The sequence below is a fragment of the Pristis pectinata genome, chromosome 7 (assembly GCF_009764475.1).
Source record: "Pristis pectinata isolate sPriPec2 chromosome 7, sPriPec2.1.pri, whole genome shotgun sequence".
Classification (NCBI taxonomy): domain Eukaryota; kingdom Metazoa; phylum Chordata; class Chondrichthyes; order Rhinopristiformes; family Pristidae; genus Pristis; species Pristis pectinata.
This window is the reverse complement of record NC_067411.1, coordinates 8,126,855-8,145,375: the sequence shown is the minus strand read 5'-3', so window position 1 is coordinate 8,145,375 and position 18,521 is coordinate 8,126,855. Positions and strand designations below refer to the sequence as shown.

The following is an 18,521-nucleotide window of genomic DNA, read 5'->3' as shown; positions in this document are numbered from 1 at the left end:
TCCTCAGGCTTTGTAGCAAGGCAGCCAAGAGTTCCGAGCTCATTGTTATCCATTCTGACCAATTAGGTAGAAAATATGAGCCAGATATCGGACAACGAGGAGGAGTGACTCGCTGCTCACAGAGTACATGAAGTAGGAACAGGAGTAAGCAACAAATCCCTTGAGCCTGTGCTGTCATTTAACAAGATCATGCTACTCTTATAGGGTAACCAGTCAATTATCCCATTGCATCAAGGTCTTGATTGACCAAAAAGGTTCCAATCCAACCTTATCTTCCCCTTTTACAACGATTCATTGTAATTTCATTAGAAAGTATTTGGCACGCTTGCCTTCATCGGTCAGGGCACTGAGTACAAGAGTTCGGGCGTCATATTACAACTGTATAGTACATTGGTGAGACCACACTTGGAGTATCGTGTGCAGTTCTGGTTGTTGAGCTGTAGGAAGGATGTCATTAAGCTGGAAAGGGTGCAGAAAAGATCCACAAGGATGTTACTGGGACTGGAGGGCTCGAGTTATAAGGAGAGACTGGATAGGTTGGGGATTTTTTCCCTGGAGTGTAGGAGGCTAAGGGGGAACCTTATAGAGGTGTATAAAATCATGAGGGGCATAGATAGGGTGAATGTGCACAGTCTTTTTCTCAGAGTTGGGTAGTCTAAACCTAGAGGGCATAGGTTTAAAGTAAGAGGGGAACTGAGGGGCAACTTTTTCACACAGAGGGCGGTGGGTATGTGGAACGAGCTGCCAGATGTTGAGGCGGGTACAATTACAATGTTTAAAAGGCATGTAGACAGGTACATGGATAGGAAAGGTTTAGAGGGATATGGGACAAACATAGGCTAATGGGACTAGCTCAGGTAGGCAGCTTGGTTAACATGGATGCGTTGGGCCGAAGGGTGTGCTTCCATGCTGAATAACTCCATGATCCTACATAATGGATGTGGATCTTGCCTCCAAGTCAGCAAGTACACAGAATAGTTACAGCAGAGAATGAGGCCATTCAGCCTGTTGAGTCCAAATTGGCTCTATCAACAAGCAATCCCAGTCCCCCCACTTCTCTCCAGTGCCCTGCAAGTTCAAACCCAAGTTGAGAGTTCAAGTTCCTCTCCAGGGACTTAAGCACACAAACCTAGCCTGTGTAGTAACAAGACCGATGTGTGTTTAGGGTGTAACATTACACCGAGGTCCTCTCCATCGCTCTGGAACAGTGGGTTATTCTCTTCTTTGTACTGGGCTGCAGTGTCAGAGGCTGAGGGGAGACCTGATAGAATTTTATAAAATTATGAGAGGCATAGATAGGGTAGACAGTCAGAGTCATTTCCCCAGGGTAGAAATGTCAAATACTCGAGGGCATAGCTTTAAGGTGAGAGGGGGAAGGTTTCAAGGAGATGTGCGAGGAAGGTTTTTTTTACACAGAGAGTGGTGGGTGCCTGCAACGGGCTGCAGGGGGTGGTGGTAGAAGCAGATGCGAGAGCTATATATAACAGGCATTTAGACAGGCACGTGAATAGGCAGGGAAGGGTGGGTAATGGATCATGTGCAGGTAGATGTGATTACCTTAGATTGGCATCATCATGTACATGATGGGCTGAAGAACCAATTCCTGTGCTGTACTGTTCTATGTTCCATGGGACAATACTTATCTCTCAGCCATTGTCACTAATGCAGATGAACTGCACATATATTGCACCGGACTCCGAGGCTGGTGTGTGCGAATTGGCTGCTTCATTAGTAGTGACTGCACTTCATTGGTTGCAGAGTTTCTCATGGGTATGACAGCATTGCAGTGAAGCAACTGCATGAGCTTGGCCATTGATCTGGACATTGTTCAAATCTTACCACAGATCCAGGGGAATTTAAACTCAGTTTATTGAATAAATATGGAATATAAGAGCTATCATCATCAGATCACTAGAAAACACACCTTACTGTTACTCCCTGGGAATGAAACCTGTCATCTTTAACATAGACCCACCAATGTGGTTGATTCTCAGCTTCCTCCTCAGCTAAGGGGCAATTAAGGATGGACAATGAATGCTGGCATTCCTGGTGATGTCCATAGCCCACCAGGAACATCAACATTTATTGCTCATCCATAATTAAACAAGGTCCTAAAAGGTAGGAGTCTGCTTGGACATAAACTTAAACCCTGGATTGAACAGTGGTGGCTCACAGCTCCGGCGATCCTGACCTCAGGTGCTGTCTATGTGGAGACACAAGAGACTGCAGATGCTGGAATCTGGAGCAAAACACAAGGTGCTGGAGGAACTCAGTGGGTCAGGCAGCATCTGCGGAGGGAAATGGACAGATGAAGGGTCTCGACCCGAAACGTCGACTGTCCATTTCCCTCCACAGGTGCTGCTCGACCTGCTGAGTCCCTCCAGCACCTTGTTTGTTGCTGTCGGTGTGGAGTTTGCATGTTCTCTCTGCGACCACGTGGGTTTCCCCCGGGTGCTCCAGTTTTCTCCCACATCCCAAAGATCGGCTGCCGTAGGTCACCCCTTAGTGTTGGTAAATGGCAAAGAGAATCAAGGGGGAGTTGATGGCCATGTGTGAGAGGGAGTAAGTGTAGGATACAAAGGGGAAATAGGCCTGATGGGATTGTTCCCATTGATCTGATGGGCCAAATGGCCTCCTTCTGGATCATCATAAACATAAGACACAGCGAGAAAGCAACTGCAGAAAGAGTGGAAATAAACACTTGCCACGGTTGTTGCTATTGCTCAAGAACAGAAGACGCACAACGGTAATACTAAGTGAATCAGCCTGACCTAAACACAGCATTGAGCCAGACCATACCTCTGCCTCAAGCTGAAACAGATACCTATAGTTGGCTTGCTAGCTAGGCTCTAATGAAAGGGACTTTCCTGATAAAAAACATCATTGATAACACGCTGCTAAATTTTGCAAACAGCCCTGCACCGACCTTGATCCTGAAATTTTAATGAAGCTTTCATTCCTGGTTTGGACATCTGGTTTGGAGCTTGCAACTTTGGACTGAGTACTTGCTCAAGCTGCGCCAGAGTCTCTGTTTGTGCCAATAATTAGCAAATATGCGATAACTTCAGTCTGCTTACTGATATTTATTTGCACCACACTTAGGAGATAGACACTGAAGATAAAACAAGAGCATTTTCATAGGAGATCTTCAGCATTTAGTCCCAGGGCTGGAAATCACTGCTCTAATACTGAGGCATTTGTGTTAATATCCTTCCCTTTAACAGGAATCTTGCTAAGATATGTTAAGCTTCTAATAAAATTGAATACAAGCATGTACGATGTCAATAGCAGCAGTTTCTTTACTTATTGGTCCCTGTTGTATTGAATATGTATGGGAGGGACACGCATATGTTCACACACTGCAATACTAATCAGGGGGACACTGACCAATTTGAATTTGCCTTCTTCTGAGGCAGTCCCTCAGTGTCAGCAAAACAAAGGAGCTGGTCAGTGAATTCAGGAAGCTGGGTGGAGGACACGTCCTTGTCTACATCAATGATGCTGAGGTGGAGATGGTTGAGACCTTCAAGTTCCTAGATGTAAACATCATTAACAAATTGTCCTGGTCCGGTCACGTTGATGCTGTGGCCAAGAAAGTGCGCCAGCACCTCTACTTCCTTAGAAGGCCAAGGAAATTCAGCATGTTCCCGATGACTCTTACCAATTTTTATAGGTGCACCACAGAAAGCATCCGATCTGGATGCATCGCAGTTTGCTATGGTAACTGCTCTGCCCAAGACCACAAGACATTGCAGAGAGTTGGGGACGCAGCCCAGTCCATCATGCAAACCAGCCTCCCCTCCATTGATTCCATCCATACTTCCTGCTGCCTTGGGAAAGCAACTGTCATAATCAAGGATCCTCCTGGCCATTCTCTCTTCTCCCCTCTCCCACTAGGTAGAAGATACAAAAGCTTGAGGACACGAACCACCAGATTCAAGGACAGCTTCTATCCCACTTTTGACAGACTGCTCATACGCTAAAGCTGAACTCTTGCTCTCCCAACATATCTTATCATCCTTGCTCTTTATTTGTTTCCTTGCACTGCACTTTCCCTGTAGCTGCTACACTATACTCTGTATTCTGTTTTCTTTTTGCTACCTCGATGCACTTATATATGACATGATCTGCTTAGATGGCATGCAAACAAAAGCTTTTCACTGTATCTCAGTACACGTGACAATTCAAACCATTGTCCAAAGTCCTCAATAAATTAAGGTTGACTTGCTTCCATTCTGGTTTTGTGGACTCTGATGTGGCTAATGAGACCATAAAGTGTGAAATGCAGAGCCTCCCATAGGAAGGGCTTGGTGGGACATGTGCGTGGGTAGTCAGAGAGGTGAGGCGTTCCCCTGTTGCTTCTGCGCACTCTGAATGCACAGCCTGAAGGTTCTCAAAGACATCCCAATTTGAGTGGTCATGGGCCAGAGCTTCCCACAAGTCAGTGGGGACGCTGCATTGGTTCAAGGATGCTTTGAGTACATCCTTAAATCTTCTCCTGTGACCACCTGGTCATTGCATCTCATGACAGAACTCAGAACAGAGTGTCCGTTTCGGGAGTCTGTTGGCATTCGGGAAACGTGACCAGCCCAACATAGCTGACTGAGTGTAACCGGGAGCTCAGTGATGGGGCTGCTGGATGATCATGGTGATTTCACATCAGAGATCCAGGCCTCTGGTCACTATTGATAGTACAACTAAAAGCTGGGGAGCCATTTTATATATAAAAAAACTAGGCTTGGCAAATAAAATGCAAACAAAAAATCTCATGGACAAGACTGCTTGAAATGCATTTTCTGACTTTTAAACTGTTGGAACAGACTTTCATAGCAACATAGAAAATAGGAACAGTCAAAGGCCATTCAGCCCTTCAAACCTGTTCCATCATTCAATATCCTCATGGCTGAGCCTCTATCTCAACACATTTCTGCCCTCTCCCCATACTCCTTCGTGCCCTTCGATAGATAGAAATCTATCCACTTCTTTCTTAAATATATTCAGTGACTTCTAGTGATTCATGTCCAAGGGCACCTGGATCCTTCTGAAGACCAACGCCTTTCAATCTCTCGTGATTTAAAAGAAATATTTATTTTTCTATTTTTTCGACCGATGTCCTCACATTTTTCTACATTATTCCACCTGCCATGTCCTCATTTGTTCACTTAACTTGTCTATACTTTCCTGAAGCCTCTCTGTATCCTCCGCACAGCCCACACTGGCGCCCAGCTTTGTATCATCTGCAAACTTGAACATATTATACTTGATTACATCATTCACATGATTGATATAGATTGTGCACTAGGAGTACATACAAGAAACCCCATCCTGTATCTATCTTCCTTGTTGGGTACAACTTGTGAATCCTTTTTGAGTATTTCCCAGAGCCTCAGAAAATGTTGAACAGAATTGTGTCTGTACATTGAGTAGTTTTATCTTAACATAGATAAAAGTGATGTGAAAACATTCCACTAAAATATCCATTCCAAAGATGGTCTATTCAATGGTAGATGAATGGATTATTAATGAACAAACTGAAGGACTTACAGCTTGGGTTTGGCAGCGAGCGGCGGTGGTTCCTTTACAGGAGAGGGTAGCGGGACGGCGGACTGTATGGGTTGTCTATGGTTTGGTCCGTTGAACTCTTGGCTGGATGAGGTACCATTAGGCTTATCGTTGGTTGAGTTCAGCTCCAGTTGGAAGGCAGCCACACTTGGTTTGATCTCAAGGCTGTTCACCTGGACAGGGTCAACTATCCTCTTAGGAGGCAGTTCTAGAGAACTGATTTCAGTCTGAGGAGATGGGCTAAGATTGTCCACTAAATCACTTCCATTATTTGATGAAACTTCAATTCCTGCACAGAAAGAGAGAGAGAAGAGCTGTAGAAATAAATCACCTATTTAGTCAATGGGTGCAGAGCTTCATGGCAAAGTTGTTTCTCATTCATGGGTTTCATGGGCAAGGACAGTATTTTTTGCCCCTTCCAAACTAGAACTGGGTGACTATGCAAGAGTCAGCAATTTGCCTATGGTAGCTTAAGTGGTCACTGTAAATTGCTTCTGAGTAATTAATAATTGGTGATTGAGCCTGGTGCTACATGCTCTCAGGCTTTTGTATCTTCTGCCTGATGGGAGGGTGGAGAAGAGAGAATGTCTGGGGTGGGAGGGGTCCTTGATTATGTTGGCTGCTTTACCGAGGCAACAAGGTATAGACAGAGTCCATGGAGGGGAGGCTGGTTTCTGTGATGTGCTGAGCTGTGTCCACAACTTTCCACAATTTCTTGCAGTTTTGAGTAAAGCAGTTGCCATACCAAGCTGTGATGTGTCCGGATCCTTGGGGTACGTACATCATATATCAATGAAAGTGGCAGCACAGGTAGACTGTTGATCTTGATCAATTAGGGAGATGAGCTGAAGAATGGAAATGGATTTCTTTAAATTTTATAAACTTTATTTATACAGCATGGTAACAGGCCCTTCTGGCCTAACAAGCCCATACTGCACAATAACACCCATGCGTAGAGTGTTCTGGGGGCAGCCTGTAAGTGTTGCCAAGCTTCCAGCGCCAACATAGCATGCCCACAACTTCCTAACCCGTACGTCTTTGGAATGTGGGAGGAAACCGGAGCACCCGGAGTACTTGAATCGGCGAGACAGAGAAGACTATGGACCCAATGCAGGTAAATGGGACTAGTTATAGAGTCATAGAGAGATACAGCACAGAAACAGTCCCCTTAGCCCACTGAGTCTGCGCCAACCATCGACCACCCACTTACACTAATCCTACGGTAACCCCATTTTCTTTATTCTCCCGACATTCCCTTGTACCACCTCAATGCACTGTTACAATGAAATGATCTGTATGGACGGCATGCAAGGCAAGTTTTTCACTGTACCTCGGTATATGTGACAATAATAAACCAATTTACCAGTTCCCATCAACTTCCCCCCCCCTCCCCCAGATCCTATCACTCACCTACACACTCAGGATAATTTATGGCAACCATTTAACTTACCAACCGGCATGTCTTTGGGATGTGGGAAGAAACCACAGCACCCGGAGGAAACCCAAGGAGTCACAGGGAAAGCGTGCAAACTCCACACAGACAGCACCTGAGGTCAGGATTGAACCCAGGTCTCTGGCGCTACAAGGCAGTGGCTCTACTAGCTGCACCACTGTGCCTCTAGTACTATACAGATAATTATACTAGTGGGCGTGGACGTGGTGGACGAAGGGCCCATTTTTCTTCTGTACAACTCTGGAGCCACCAAAGGTGGAGGTGGGAGGATGTTTAAGATGGTGGACAGGATGACAATCGGGCAGGTAGCCTTCTGTATTAACCCAGTGACGAGCATCATTTCTCATCCACTGGAGAGACTGAACACATTCCATCATCGCAGGACACCTGGATTTTTACACAAGTCTGCGGTATGGGCAAGCTGCCAGAGGGAATTCTTCAGCTTACCACCACAGGTGTCCCGTGCTACTACAGACAAGTCTGTTCTCTAGAATCCAGTGGTAGTCTGCCAATAAATGGAAGGCATGAGATTAAGGGAAATACCTTCAGTGGAAATCAGCTTCTCTGTAACTAACACAAAATAAATTGGAATAATTATCTTCTGGCATGAAAGAGAATCTGGGTGGAGGGTATGCTGAAACTCTCCTGACAAGAGTAGGTTTTTTATAGGGTTCTGAGCTCTTGAATTATTACTTTAGCAGGGCAAGGCTGAGTAGGCAGCAATATATCAATGGTATATACAGTATCTATCAATATCTATCAATGGTGATGGGGTGGAGATGGTTGAGAGCTTCAAGTTCCCAGGTGTAAATATCACCAACAATTTGTCCTAGTTCAGCCACGTGGACACTATGGCCAAGAAAGCTCACCAGCGCCTCTACTTCCTTAGACGGCTAAGGAAATTCGGCATGTCCCCAATGACTCATCAATTTTTACAGATGCACTATAGAAAGCACCCTATCCGGATGCATCATGGCTTGGTGTGGCAACTGCTCTTCACAAGACCACAAGAAATTTTGGAGAGTTGTGAATGCAGCCCAGTCCATCACGCAAACCAACCTCCCCTCCGGTGACTCCGTGTACACCTCCCACTGCCTCAGGGAAGCAGCCAACATAATCAAGGAGTCCTCTCTCCCCAGTCATTCTCTCCCCACTCCTATTGGGCAGAAGATACAAAAGCTTGAGGACGTGTGCCATCAGGTTCAGGACAGCTTCTATCCCGCTGTTATACGACTCCTGAATAGACCTCCTATATGGTCTCTCAATCTATCTCGTCATGACCCTTGCACTTTATTTGTCTGCCTGCACTGCACTTTCCCTGTAACTGTAACACAATGTTCTACATTCTGTTTTTTTTTCCTTTTGTACTACCACAATGTACTTTTGTATGGAATGATCTGTCTGGATGGCATACCAACAAAAGCATTTCACTATACCTCGGTGCATTTGACAACAATATTTCTTCTGGAAGTTACCTTGTGGATGTTTCCGACTGTAGGAGAATCTAGAACTAGAGGCCGCATTTGGAATATTGTGTTCAGTTTTGGTCACCCTACCGTAGGAAGGATGCCATTAAGCCGTAAAGAGTGCAGAGGAGATTTACTAGAATGTTGCTGGGACTTGAGGGACTGAGTTATGGAGAGAGGTTGAGCAGGTTGGGACTTATTTCATTGGAGCATAGGAGAATGAGGGGTGATCTTATAGAGGTGTATAAAATTATGAGGGGCATAGATAGGGTGAATGCGCACAGTCTTTTTCCCAGGGTTGGGGAATCAAGTGTTTAGGGTGAGAGGAGAGAGATTTAATGGGAACCTGAGGGGCAACTTTTCACCCAGAGAGGTCAGTATGACTGCCAGAGGGAGTGGTTGAGGCAGGTACGTTAACAATATTTAACAGGTACTTGGACAGGTACATGGATAGGAAAGGTTCAGCTGGATATGGGCCAAATGCGGGCAAATGGGACTAACTTAGATGGGAAGCTTGTTCGGCATGGACCAGTTGGTTGAAGGGCCTGCCTCTGCGCTGTATGACTCTATTACTCCACTGCTTAAAATGGTCCCCCATTTAAGACAGAAATGAGGCAATTTTTTTTTCTCTCCTGAAGGTCTCGAGTCCATGGAAGTCTTTTCCTCAAAATGCGATGGAAGCAGAGTCTTTGCATATTTTTAAGGCCAAGGTAGGTAGATTCTTGACCAGGGTAAACGGATGTGTGAGGTGGAGGTTACAATCAGATCAGCCATGATCTGAACAACAAAACTCCTATAATCTGGCACCCTTGAGGTTGGTGGTGCAGAAGCAGCAGATTTTCCAGACTATTGGATGTTACCCTATTAATATCCAATCATACTTTTATGTCACTGTTTTTACATATTACACAGCAGCATAATAATTTTTCCAGTGAACTTGGGAGCAGGAATTATACAAGAACTCTGGATGTAAACCAACCCACATTTCTGTGTTCTGGACCCCAACCCTGGCTCAGTCTGCAAACCCAGACCCTCGGACCTGCCCACAGACCTTGCTTGGTCTCTAGACCCTCGGCTCACATTCCAGTCTGATGAGTGAACCATGATGCCTGACCTTCAGGATTTCTGAACCATCGGATGCCAGATTATCGGAGTTTTGCTGGAAATGGTAGATACAGGATTGAGGGGCTGAATGGCCTAGTCCTAATTCATTTGTTCTATGTCCTTTGGTTTATCCAAGTCTTAGACTTCAATCCAAGACAAAATAGGCCAAAATTCCCTATTCTTTTTTATGTTACAGTTGCATAAACAGAAGGCTCTCTCTTGACCATTTAAACTCAGTGACTAAGTGAACTTTAATGTTAGGAGGGAACCGTGGCAAATTGCCCAGCTTTCTTCTGCACTATTTTGGCAGAGTACGTTGTGAGAGGGGAAAAGATGAGGATGAGGAGGAGATCCTGGCAAGTTACCTCCAATGTGCAATTGTTATGTGTCATCTTCTGGCTACACAGGATTTATAGTACGAGACGCTCCCTGATCTGGGCGAAGGAATATTATTGCTCCCTTCCAATGCTTTTCCTCAAAAATAAGTCACTCAACCTGCTATTCTCAGATAAATCCAGGGAATTCGCTTTGCATCAAGGAGCCAGCTCAGGATTCAAAATTATAGCTAATGTGGTGAATGCCCAGTAGATAAGGCAGAGTTGGAATGAGTGTTACATAAGCTTAGGTAAACAAATCATGAAGTTGGCTTTGGGTGTGTTGCCACAGAGAAAGTACAACCAGAACCATTAACTCCCTGACAGAAGTATTGCCAACACGGTGTCTCAGACACAACAAGCTCTCTTGTTGCAATCCCCGAAGAGATGGCATTATAGGGATACACTGAATGGAAACTGGCCCTTCAGCCCATTGACACCAGGACAACTATTAAACAACCCTTTATTTATTCTTCCCACCTTTTCATCATCTCCCCCTAGATTCTACCACTCACCTCCACACTGGGGACAATTTACAGCGGCCAATTAACCTACCAAGCCACTAACCTTTGGGTATTGGAATTGGTTTATTATTGTCACATGTACCATGATACAGTGAAAAGCTTTTGTTCGTGTGCCATCCAGACAGATCATACCATAACTGCAACATGGCTTCCTGACGGTAATACTCAACACCCTGACTGATGAAGGCAAGTATGCTGTATGCCTTCTCTATCATCCTATCTACTTGTCCTGAGAGACAGGTACATTAACAACATTTAAAAGGCACTTGGACAGGTACATGGACAGGAAAGGTTTAGAGGGATATGGGTCAAATGTGGGCAAACAGGACTAGCTTAGATGGGAATCTTGGTTGGCATGGACCAGTTGGGCTAGAGGGCCTGTTTCCATGCTGCGTGACTCTATGACTCCCTTTCAGGGAGCTATGGACTTTCACCCCAAGATAAAGATAAAGATCTTTATTAGTCACATGTACATTGAAACACACAGTGAAATGTATCTTTGTGTAGAGTGTTCTGGGGGCAGCCCGCAAGTGTCGCTACGCTTCTGGCACCAATATAGTATGCCCACAACTTCCTAACCTGTACGTCTTTGGAATGCGGGAGGAAACCGGAGCACCTGGAGGAAACAACGCAGTCACGGGGAGAACGTACAAACTCGTCACAGACAGTGGCCGGAATTGAACCCGGGTCACTGGCACTGTAATAGTGTCACACTAACCGCTACACTACCATACCTGCCCTCTGTACATCAATGCTGTTGAGGGTCCCGCCATTTACAGTACGCTTTCCTCTTGCAGTTGACCTCCCAAAGTGCAACACCTTACACTGGTCCAGATTAAACTCCATCCGCCATTTCTCTGTCCACGTTATCAACTGGTCTATATCTTGCTGGCAGCGACGTGTTTCAGCAGGTAACTCTGCTGCTTCACAGCCCTAGGGACCTGGGTTCAGTTCTGACCTTGGGTGCTGTCTGGGTGGGGTTTGTACATTGTCCCTGCGTGGGCTTCTTCTGGGTGCTGTAGTTTCCTCCCATGTTTCAGAGAGGCACTGACGGGTTCATTGGCCACTAAAAAGCACCTCTTAATGCAGGTGGGTGGCAAAAGACCCTGAGAAACAGGACCTTTGGCCCAACTGGTCCATGCTGACAAAGCTTCCTATCTAAGTTAGTCCCATTTGCCTGCATTTGGCCCATATCCCCCTAAACCTTTTACCTAAAGGCACCTGTCTATGTGCCTGTAGATGTTGATAATGTATCTGCCTCAACCTCCTTCCATATACAGAGCACCCTCTGGGGTGAAAAAGTTGCCCCTCACGTTCCTATTAAATCTCTCCCCTCTCACCTTAAACTATGTGCCTGTGATGCTGCTGCAAGTAAGTTTTTCATTGCACCTGTGCACACATGGACTTGCGCAGATGACAATAAACTCGACTTTTGACTTTGACTGATATCCTCTAGTTCTTGACTCCCCAAACCTGGGGAAAAGACTGTACGCATTGACCCTGTCTCTGCCCCTCATGACTTTATACACCTCTGTAAGATCACCTCTCAGTCTCCTATGGATCTAATGAATAAAGTCCCAAAGGGAAGTTGGCAGGCATGAGAGAGAGAGAATCAAACTGGATAACATGAGAGGACAAAGATTACGTAGAAGAGGTTGGAAATTTAAGAGGGGATCTGAGGGGGACCTTTTTCACCCAGAGAGTGGTGAGTAGCTGGAATACACTGCCGGGGAGAGTGGTGGAAACTGAGTCTGGATGAGCACTTGAATCACCTGGGTATAGAAGACTGGGTCTAGAAAAAGAAGGTCGAGTGCTGGAAGGTGGGATTAACACAGATGGGATCCCACTGGTTAGCATGGACAGGCTGGGCCGAATGGCCTGTTTCCCTGCTGTATGACTCTATGAATCTAAGTTACAGGGGTATAGGGAAAGTCATGAGAGGGGAGTCCCGACACGAGACTGAGGCTGCGGGGAGCTGGAGCAACAAGCAACCTGCTGGAGGAACTCAACGGCTCGAGCTGCATCTGTGAGGGGAAATAGACAGCCGGCATTTTGGGACGAGAGTCTCGACACAGATACTGCCTGACCCACTGAGTTCCTCCAGCTTTGTGTTTGTTGAACGTCCCGCATGGGAGGCTGCTCCAGAATTACTCCTTAAATGATACTATTGTACCTGCCTCATTCATTCCATGTACTCACCACCCTCTGGCCCTCAAGTCCCTTTGAAATCTTTCCTCTCTCACCCTAAGTCTGTGTGCTCTAGTTTTGGACTCCCCTACCTTGGGGAAGTCACTTGGCGTTCAGGATAAAATAGCCAATTGGATTCAACATTGGCTTAGCGGGAGAAGCCAGGGAGTGGTAGTAGATGGTTGTCTCTCTGACTGGAGGCCTGTGACTAGTGGTGTGTCACAGGGATCGGTGCTGGGTCCGTTGTTGTTTATCGTCTATGTTAATGATTTAGATGATAATGTGGTAAATTGGATCAGCAAATTTGCTGATGACACCAAGACTGGGGCTGTAGTGAACAGTGAGGAAGGCTATCAAAGCTTGCAGTGTGATCTTGACCAGCTACGAAAATTGGCTGAAAAATGGCAGATGGAATTTAATGCAGACAAGTGTGAGGTGATGCACTTTGGGAGGACAAACCAGGGTAAGACTAACACAGTGGATGGTAGGGCACTGAGGTGTGCGGTAGAACAAAGGGACCTGGGAACACAGATCCATAGTTCCTTGAAAGTGGCATCACAGGTAGATAGGGTCATAAAGAGAGCTTTTGGCACTTTGGCCTTCATTAATCAGGGCACTGAGTACAGGAGTTGCGATATGATGTTGAAGTTGTATAAGATGCTGGTGAAGTTGAATTTAGAGTATTGTGTGCAGTGCTGGTCACCTACCTACAGGAAAGATATCAATAAGCTTGAAAGAGTGCAGAGAAAATTTACAAGGATGTTGCCAGGACTTGAGAACCTGAGTTATAAGGAAAGGTTGAATAGGTTAGGACTTTATTCCTTAGAGCGCAGGAGAATGAGGGGAGATCTTATAAAGGTATACAAAATTACGAGGGGTATAGATAGGGTGAATGCATGCAGGCTTTTTCCCCTAAAGTTGGGTGAGGCTAGAACTAGAGGACATAGGTTAAGGGTGAAAGGTGAAATATTTAAGAGAGAACTTCTTCACTTAGAGGGAGGTGCGAGTGTGGAACGAGCTGCCAGCAGAAGTGGTAGATGCAGGTTCAATTGTAACATTGAAGAGAGGTTTGAATAGGTACATGGATGGGAGGGTACATGCATGGGAGGGGTATGGAGAGATATGGTCCGGGTGCAGATAGATAGGACTGCACATAAGATTAGGTCGGCATGGACTAGGTGGGCCGAAGGGCCTGCTTCTCTGCTGTAGTGCTCTATGGCTCTATGACTCTCATGAGAGGGGAATGATGGGACTGCTATGCGAGGGATTGGCATGACCTTGATGGGCTGAATGGCCTCCTTCTGTGTCACAGTAAGTGATGACTGCAAGGAAGTGTACAAAGTCGACAGTCACAGCTGTACCACTGAACCCTGGGCATTGTGGATGGCACAGAATGGTGCCACATTGCCCAGAAAAGAGTCACTGCACGGCAAGAATGACCCGTCACGCGAGGTACTCTGAGCGGTCTCGACAGCTGGTGCTGCAGGCATTTCATTCCACTGTCTTTATTTTTGGGTCCACCTCGGTAGCTGCAACCCTTAATGGCCAAGCAGTTCTGTGCCTCGCACTGGAGGGTGGAGGGTATATACGTGGACGGGTGGGGGGGGGGGGGGGGGGGGTCTGCTCTGAATGATTCAGCTTGGCACTGGACCAAGCTGCTGCATATGTCTCGGAGACCAATGCAGAGGTGACCCAGAGCTGGAGAAACAGATAGACTGGCCGATGGAGAGACTACCAAACCGTTCCCTAGTACGATAAGGTGGACTCTTGACCTGAAAAAGCTACCTTGTTATGACCCTTGCACCTTATTGTCTACCTGCACTGCACTTTCTCTGTAAATTTAACACTTTATTCTGTTATTGTTTTTTCCTTGTACAGGTAGACAATAAGGTGCAAGGTCATAACGAGGTAGATTGTGAGGTCAAGAGTCCATCTTATTGTACTAAGGAACCATCCAATAGTCTTATAACAGCGGGATAGAAACTGTACTTGAGCCTGGTGGTACGTGCTTTCAGGCTTTTGTGTCTTCTGCCCGATGGGAGGGGGAGAAGAGAGAATGTCCGGGGTGGGTGGGGTCTTTGATTATGTCATAGAAAAAAGGGACGGAGAGGGAGCAGGTTACCGGAAGGTGGAGAATTCAATGTTCCATTGAGGAGGATGTCTTCCTCTCTTCCCTGCTGCCCAATCCTTCGGTTTACTGCTGGCACCTACCTGGACAGATTGTGAGCTGAGCATTGCATGACACAGAGCCAAAGGGATTGGTGACTGTGCAAGTGAATCTTCCGGCATCTTCCGCAAAGGTTTCGGCAATCACGAGGGTGCAAATCTCCTCGGCTGAAAGAATCAAAGCATTGTATTTCAGCAAAACTTCTGGATAACACTTGCACAACCTGTGCTTGGATATGTTGACAGTCAGTTGGAAGTGTCATCGGTGAGCTGAACCAACGCACTTGTAAGGATTCACAAAAATGTCCTACGTCGGCTGAGCTGCAAATTATAAAACAAAACTTTCTCTTCATGTAATCAGGAAATTCAAAAGTACTTCACAAAATAGTAAATTACACTGAAGGTCACGACTAGTAAGAACATAATGTGTTGCAACGTCAAATACTGTGATAGATATCAGTGGGGTAAGAGAACAGAGACTAAGCAAAAAGATCCTGTAGATTCTGGTTTATATAAACTTCTTTGAAATTTATAAAACTTTTTATCTCTATGGATATTGGCAGACAAATTCTCCTGTCTGAACAGTCCATCATATATCTTTCAACAAACAAGATGCTGGAGGAACTCAGTGGGTCGAGCAGCATCTGTGGGGGCGGAGGTGGTGGGGGAGGGGGAGGAATTGTCATCATTTTGGGTCGAAACCCTGCATCGGGACCCGAAGGCTCTCCACGCTGCTTTGGAGCACCCAGACAACGCCAAAACATTCGTCAGGCTGCTGTTTATCGATTACAGCTTGGTGTTCATAACAATCATTCCCTCAGTACTAATCACCAAGCTTCAAAACCTGGGCCTCTGTACCTCCCTCTGCAACTGGATCCTCGACTTCCTTATCAGGAGACCACAGTTAGTGTGGATCGGTAATAACATCTCCTCCTCACTGACAATCAACACAGGCACACCTCAAGGATGCGTGCTTAGCCCACTGCTCTACTCTCTACAGTCATGACTGTGTGGCTAGGTACAGCTCAAACGCTATCTATAAATTCGCCGATGACACCACTGTTGTTCATAGAATCTCAGATGGCGATGAGGAGGTGTACAGGAGTGAGATTGATCAGCTGGTTGAGTGGTGTCGCAACAACAACCTCACACTCAGTGTCAGCAAGACCAAGGAATTGATTGTGGACTTCAGAAAGGGGAAGTACACAGATCATAACCAGTCCTCATTGAGGGGTCAGCAGTGGAAAGGGTGAGCAGCTTCAAGTTCCTGGGCGTCAACATCTCAGAGGATCTATTCTGGGTCCAACACATTGATGCAATCATGAAGAAGGCACGCCAGTGGCTCTACTTCATTAGGAGTTTGAGGAGATTTGGTACGTCACCAAAGATTCTTACAAATTTCTATAGATGTACGGTGGAAAGAATTCTGACTGGTTGCATCACCGCCTGGTATGGAAGCTCCAATGCACAGGATCGCAAGAGGCTGCAGAGGGTTGTAGGCTCAGCCAGCTCCATCACTGGCACAACCCTCCCCACCATCGAGGACATCTTCAAGAGGTGGTGCCTCAAGAAGGCAGCATCCATCACTAAGGACCCTCACCATCTGTGACATGCCCTTTTGTTACTACCATCGGAGAGGAGATACAGGAGCCTGAAGACCCACACTCAATGATTCAGAAAAAGCATCTTCCCCTCCACCATCAGTTTTCTGAACGATGCATGAACCTAAGAACACTACCTCTTTTTTTTGCACCACTTGTTTATTTTTGTAATTTATGGTAATTTTTATGTCTTGCACTGTACCACTGCCGCAAAACAACAAATTCCACGACATATGTCAGTGATAATAAATCTGATTCTGATTCTGAACGTCAACAATTCCTTTCCTCCCACAGATGCTGCTTGACCCCGAGTCCCTCCAGCACTTTTGCGTTGCTCCAGCGTCTGATGTCTATTGCTGTAGCCCTACTGTGAGCATAGCTGGGCTGAAGAAAGATGTTCAAGAGGCAAGAAATAGAGGAACACAGATACCCTGGAAGGTTAGAAATGGGGATCACGAGGCAGGAGGGGATTGGTCTAGGGAAGTAGTTGAAAATAACAATGCGAATCTTAAAACTTAACCAGGGCAGGAGATCAATCACAGTGTGATGGGCCGACCAGACTTGGGGTTGTGGATGGCCTCACTGAAGGTGAGTGGGATGGGAAAAGCTGGCTTGGAGGATGATCATCCATGGAGGATGAAGATGATGGAGGGCCAGTCTGTTTCCCCTGGAGTGTGGAGGTTCAGGGGGGTACATGTTTGAAGGGTATAGATAGGGTGGACAGCAGGAGCCTTTTCCCAGTATCAAAGGTGAATAAAACTCTAGATTTAAGCTAAGCAGGGAAGAGATTTAGAGGGGATCTGAGGGGAACCTTTTTCACCCAGAGTTTTGTACTTCCTTTATATGCTGGGTATGTATGCACATGATAATAAACTTGAACTTGAACCTCTTAGATGATAAAGACGAACTCTTGACCTCACAATTTACCTCGTAATGCCCTTGCACCTTACTGTCTACTTGCACTGCACTTTCTCTGTGACTGTAACACTGTACTCTGCACTCTGCTATTGTTTTCCTTTTGTACTTCGATGTAGTTATGTCTGGAATGATCTGTCTGGATGGTTCGCAAACAAAAGCTTTTCACTGTATCTCAGTACATGTGACCAAAATATGCCAATTATCAATTTCTTCTATCCCACTGTTATAAGCCTATTGAACAATTCCCTAGTATGATAAGATTGTCTCTCGACCTCACAATCTACCTCGTTATGACCTTGCACTTTATTGTCTGCCTGCACTGCACTTTCTCTGTAACTGTTACACTTTATTCTGCATTCTGTTATTGCTTTTCCCTTGTACTACCTCAATGCACTTATGTGAAGGAATGGTCTGTATGGATGGCATGCAAAACAGTTTTTCACTGTACCTTGGTACATGTGACAATAATAAATCAATTTACTAATTTTAAGGAGAGAGAGATGGGAAGCAGAGTTGCCGACAACAGTTAAGAAGTGTCTAGATGAGCACTTGAGTCATCCATATATAGAAGGCTGCAGGCCAAGTGCTGAAAGATAGAATTAACACATATGGTACCCACTGGTTGGCATGGATGTGGTGGGCCGAATGGCCCATTTCCATGCTGTATGACCATACATGAATAAGCAGCTGGGGAGGCTACACCTTGGGACAAGGAGCATTGCTGTAATCCAGGGGTGCACAGCCAGTCAGCCACAGTATTCTCTTGGTGAGTGAGGGTCTTTGAAGTAGGTGGACCACTGGAGGGAGATACAGGGTGGAGACACAAGAGACTGCGGATGCTGGAATCTGGAGCAACACACAATCTCCTGGAGGAACTCAGTGAGTCGAGCAGCATCTGTGGAGGGAAATGGACAGAGATACCAGGTGCTAGCTTCCCCAGTGGCTGAGTCCACAGGGTCAACAAGACAGGCTAGACTGTACTGAATGGGCAAGATTAGCTCGATGTGGATAGATCTGACCTGAAGATTAAAGAGGGAGTAAGATAGGGCAGTCAGGGTTGGTACTTCCAGTGAGGCAGCCTTGAGTGCCTCGATGGGAGAAAGGCTAAAGAGGCGCACATCTGGGGCAACACACTGGCACATCTGGGGGCAACACATTGGAACATC

The 18,521-nt window shown here is 46.0% G+C and overlaps 1 protein-coding gene across 2 annotated transcripts in view; it reads right to left on the bottom strand.

Annotated features, from left to right (window-relative positions):
• The window catches only part of palld (palladin, cytoskeletal associated protein), a 262,041-nt gene that overhangs the window by 179,409 nt on the left and 64,111 nt on the right, over positions 1–18,521 (bottom strand). For both annotated transcript variants that reach the window (XM_052019755.1, XM_052019756.1), the window contains exons 8-9: positions 14,882–15,004; positions 5,545–5,851 (exon numbers count right to left, since the gene is read on the bottom strand). In XM_052019755.1, the coding sequence (XP_051875715.1) occupies positions 5,545–5,851; positions 14,882–15,004 (430 nt within the window). The remainder of the gene's footprint in view (positions 1–5,544; positions 5,852–14,881; positions 15,005–18,521) is intronic.